This window comes from Arachis duranensis, chromosome 3, assembly GCF_000817695.3.
Source record: "Arachis duranensis cultivar V14167 chromosome 3, aradu.V14167.gnm2.J7QH, whole genome shotgun sequence".
NCBI lineage: Eukaryota > Viridiplantae > Streptophyta > Magnoliopsida > Fabales > Fabaceae > Arachis > Arachis duranensis.
The window spans coordinates 98,674,187-98,679,168 of record NC_029774.3 but is presented as its reverse complement, the minus strand read 5'-3'; the positions used below and the strand labels follow the sequence as shown (position 1 = coordinate 98,679,168).

Here is a 4,982-nt window from a genome sequence, read left to right as displayed (position 1 = left end):
AGGGCCAGAAGAATAAAAAGCCCTTTAACTAATAGGGTCAAATTTTTAAAAAGCCCTCAGGGCCAAAAGCCCTCATGGGCCAAAAGTCCTAGGGCCAACCCATGGGTTACCTAATCTTCTTTTTTTTTTTACATTCTCTATTTGAACAACACACATAAAACTTATTAAAAGTCATTAGTTTATTTTATCCCTTTATTATTTTTATGAGTAAAAAAAATTGAAAAATAAATGTTAATAATGTACATTGATCATATTAAATCCAACTTTTAACTATATATATCAAGAAATCAAACATGGCATTCACTATCTCATCCCCCTTTTTTCTTACTCTCTAGTATTTACCATCAATAATGTCTCTAGAAAATCAAAATAAAGTTGACACAAAAATTCATCATCTAAAATCATAAATGTTGAGGGGGATGCATCGTTTTTGTTGACACTTCTTCTTCATGAATTTCACCAATTTCATCATCTAAAATCAAGCAATTAAAAAAAGTTAGAAATTCAATTTAAAATATTATTTGAAAAAAATAGCATAAATATTTACCATCATAATTTGGAACAAATCCACGTAACCAACTCCTTGTGCAAATAAGCATTTGGACATGCTCATGAAGAGTGGAACTTCTATATTTTGTTAAAACACGTCCATCAATACTGAATGCAGACTCAGATGCTACTGTAGTGATGGGAATACTTAAAATATCTCTGACCATAACTGACAGAGTGGGAAATCTATCCTCATTAATCTTCCAAAAATTCAGCACATCATACTTCAAATCATCTTCATTGGTGTGAATCAAACCTTCTTTTAGATAAATCTCTAATTCATCTTTATCCTTGGAAGTTTGGGTTTCACAGTTAAATTCTCTGAACTCCTAAAAAATGTAGTATAAAGACTATTTAAGTAACGAATAAACATAATAAGAGAAAAATAATACTATATTAAAATTAAATACCTTCATCACCATTTTGCTCTTCTTTGTAAGCCTTCCTTCTTCAGGTGACATAAGAGATTGATTACTACTTTGAGAAATTGTTGAACCACCAAAAGTATTTATGTACTCTCCATACAACCTTTTAAATTTCTCCAATACTTCATTTGCCTTCAATTCAAAGATTGAAGGATCTAGTTTTTTATAACAAAACCTCAAGAACTTTAACTTTAATTGAGAATCAAGAATTGCCCTAAAAGCCAAGACAGTGCTATAATCCCTCCAATATTTATCAAACTTCATCTTCATTCTGAAAGCCATGTTCATAATAACAACATCATCACAAGTTTGATTATCTTCCAAAAGACATTTAATTTTCCAAACTTGCATAAAATACAAATTTGATGTTGGATATGATGAACCCGAAATGAGGTTTGTAGTTTCATAAAATGACTCTAAAAATTCACACATTTTTTTTGCTAAGCTCCATTCTTCATTTGTTGGACAAACTTTATAAGCTCCATCTAAAACACTAAGGATGTCAAACGCTTTTTCAAATTTAATTGCGCTTTCCAACATCATATATGTAAAATTCCATCGAGTTGGAACATCTGATTTTAGACCAACACCTTCTTCAATTTCTGCTTGTTGCACACAATCTTTGAATTTCATCATTCTCCCATCAGAAGTTTTCACATATTTCACACTCTCTCTGATTTTAAATAAAGCTCCAGCATCCACCTTTAACCCTTCTTGCATAATCAAATTTAAAATGTGAGCAGAGTAACGCAAATGAAAATATTCTCCATCGTAAAACAAACTATTCTGCTTACGTAGATAAGTATTTAAGATTTTTTGCATGTTGTCATTTGCAGAAGCATTATCTAAAGTAATAGAGAATACTTTCTTATCAATACCTCATTGCTTCAAAGAGTTAAATAAGATTGCTTCCATATCGGTTCTAGTATGGGGAGGAATCATTCGACAAAAATTCAAAACTTACTCTCTAGTTGCCAATTCTTATCAACAAAATGAGCTGTCAGACAAATATATCCTTCAGTGGTAGATGTTGTCCACACATCAGATGTCAAACAAATTCTATTAGGTATCCTAGACATCTTCTGCCTCAATTTCTCTTTCTCTGTTGAATAAATTATTTGAAGATCTGAAACTAAAGTATTTCTAGAAGGCATTATAATCGTTGGACTAATGAAATTAATCCAATCTCTAATACCCTCATACTCAACAAAGCTAAACGTAAGATCATGTTTTGCTATAGCCTGAGCGAATTTCTATGAACATTCTGATCAATTTTGGTTGGCAAACCCTCTATATCATCATCAAATCTAATATTGAGGGGTATAGATTTACAAGAAATTATATGACGACTTAAATGAGAAGTCCCGTAACCATTCTTAGTTTTCTGATTTTTTCCAATTTTGTATTCATGATGACAAAAATTGCATTCAGCCTTTTCAATACCATCTCTGTATTTTCCAATCTTCTTAAAAAACCTCCAAACATTACATTTTTACCAGAATCAACACTACCAGAAGCTTGAACAGGAGTCTCAGAAATAATCTCATCATCCATGTTTATAAACTTCCTAATCATATCCAAATAATGTGTATTAAAATTCTATAGCAACAACAAAAACATTCATTAATTCATATTAATTATTCATCTCTCAAGTTTCAATAAGAAGTAATTGATGAGAAAACAGTAACAATCAATCAAACAAGCAAAACATGTATTAGGAATGGAAAAGCAAGAGAAGCTGAAACATAGGCTGAAAAAAAGTATCACTCCACCAGCAGGCACAAGTATCAAGTCAATTAATTAATTAGCCTCCTAGGACTAATCTATAACATATAGTCAAATCTCCTTTTCATCCAAAGATTTTGATAATCTGCTCAATCATACAGGAAGCTGAATAGAAAATATTAACGAAATCTATGGTCATAGGAAAACTCATGGCAGAGAACTTCTAACTATATTATTATATTAAAACTACTAAGTTGTGCTATAAATTTTTATTGCAGTACCCACTTATGTAACCCTCACTTACTTGAGATGGTTGAGTCAAAATAGTTATTCTCCCATGAAAATTAGCTATCAATAATGCACGGGGACAAGAAGTAGGGGACCACTCAATAAACTGTACATAATCACGAGGAGAATCTGCGGAATGTATACAGTGTAACTGATCAAATTCTCATAGATATATAGATGAAAAGATAGAAAGAAAACAAAGCAGTTCAATTGAAAGGAAGTAATGAAATTAAAATACCTGCTAGGACATCGAATACTGCACATTCAGTAGGCTTCTCTAGGATCACAATATGTATAGGGATCCAAAATGGTGGATTTGCAATTAAGCTATGAAAACAAAAGATCAGAAAAAGCAACAGACATTACAAAAGATTATCAGTTATCCAAACTAATAGACATGTTGGCAACAGAACATTTAGTACATAATCAAAGATAAGGCGAGAAACACACGCACTGGATAACAAGTGTACACTAACCTGGGAATTCTAGCACATGTTTCAGAGGCACAAGCTATAGCATTCAGTTTTTCACACCAGGAAACTGCACTATGAAAAAGACACACAATCAATAAGTTCTTTCACATACAGTTCTGAAATAAACACAACTAAATTTGCTCTACACAAGGTCCTTAGGAGATCAAAAGCATAATCTCAGTTTCACACCAACAAAATTATAGACTGCAAAATCAGTCTACAGTCTACACTACATAAGCATCAAATCACAAAGTTCTTATAATTTAAAATCAAAAGATGTCATAATAGAAAACCTCGGAATCCTTTAACAATATAACTTTGTGATCAGCTCCCCTTTTATTTTTTGTTAAAAAGATAAAGTTATTTCTTAAATTTAGACGAAGAAGCCTTTAATTAAATAAATGAAGCTAGAATCTTAAAGAAAGTAACATATGGAACAAGTGGTGGAAAATAGACAAAAGACAAGTGAAAAAGAAATCAGACATCTGATCCAATAAGTTGAAGAAGATGGTGGCACATGTCATCCTGTAACAGAATACCAAACACCATGGTTTTTATCTAAAATCAGCAATACAACAATGTTCACTTTTTCTTCCTTTATCTCTAAGTATCTTTTCCAAGAATATGTATAAGAAACAAGGAAAACAGTTGCTACTGTTATACATAATATGTTTCCAAACCAGTAATATAAGAATTGTAAAATTGTAACTTGTAAGTAAAATAGTAAAAAGAAATTATTACTGATAACCAAAAAGGAAGAGAGTAAGAGACTATGCAGCATGAACATAATTCATCAAATCCAGTGAAATCATATCTCCAATTTTTTACTTTACTCATCAAATCCAGTAAAATCATAATTTTTTACTTAATAAAAGCAGAACAATTGCTTATGTAGAAGTCAAATAGCTGATTATTGAAAAATGGTAACTAAAACTCAACTTTGATTCTCAATTTCATAATCTCCTTTTAGGAAAAAATTGAAAACAAGTTCATAGTTCACAGTCCACAATTCATAGTTCAACCATTTTGAAATCACCCACCTCAGTTTATTAACAGCAGTCAACAGAATTAAAATGGGTGATGCAATTGCAAACAAACAAAGAAGAAACTCAGAGAGGGACAGAAAACAAAGAAACCCACCTCTGATTTCGCGTGAAGGAGGAGAAGTAGCCATGGATTTCGTAGGTAGAACATAGATCCTTTCACAGTTTCACCGTTTCAATGCAAATCCTTTCACAGTTTCACCATTTCAACGCAAGTAGTTCTCAGCCTAAAATCTCAGGTCAGAGTCTCAGGGAGGAGAAGATTATATTTGGGGCTTGTATGGCTTATAGGGCCAGCCCTGTTTTGCTTTTTTGTTGGGAGGGCTTAATTAGGGTTGGGCTTACAAAATATCATTTTGTAATTTTACGGTTGTAGGCTAGAATTTTTTTGGAGGGTTGAGGGCTAGCCCTAAGATTTGGGCTAAATTGATACTTCTAGCGATAGCTCCTCGTCATGTTTTTTAAGCTATCGGCACATT

The 4,982-nt window shown here is 32.1% G+C and overlaps 1 protein-coding gene across 1 annotated transcript; it reads right to left on the bottom strand.

The window, feature by feature from the left end:
• Nucleotides 1–401: 401 nt before the first annotated feature.
• LOC110278676 (zinc finger BED domain-containing protein RICESLEEPER 2-like) lies at nt 402–4,634 on the bottom strand. The gene is made up of 9 exons (XM_021136917.2): nt 4,601–4,634; nt 3,464–3,527; nt 3,226–3,314; nt 3,004–3,116; nt 2,450–2,573; nt 1,939–2,076; nt 960–1,819; nt 548–878; nt 402–472 (listed from the first exon to the last, which is right to left on the bottom strand). The coding sequence occupies exons 1-9, from the start codon at nt 4,632–4,634 to the stop codon at nt 402–404; spliced, it is 1,824 nt and encodes a 607-aa protein (XP_020992576.2).
• Between the last annotated feature and the right edge of the window lie 348 nt (nt 4,635–4,982).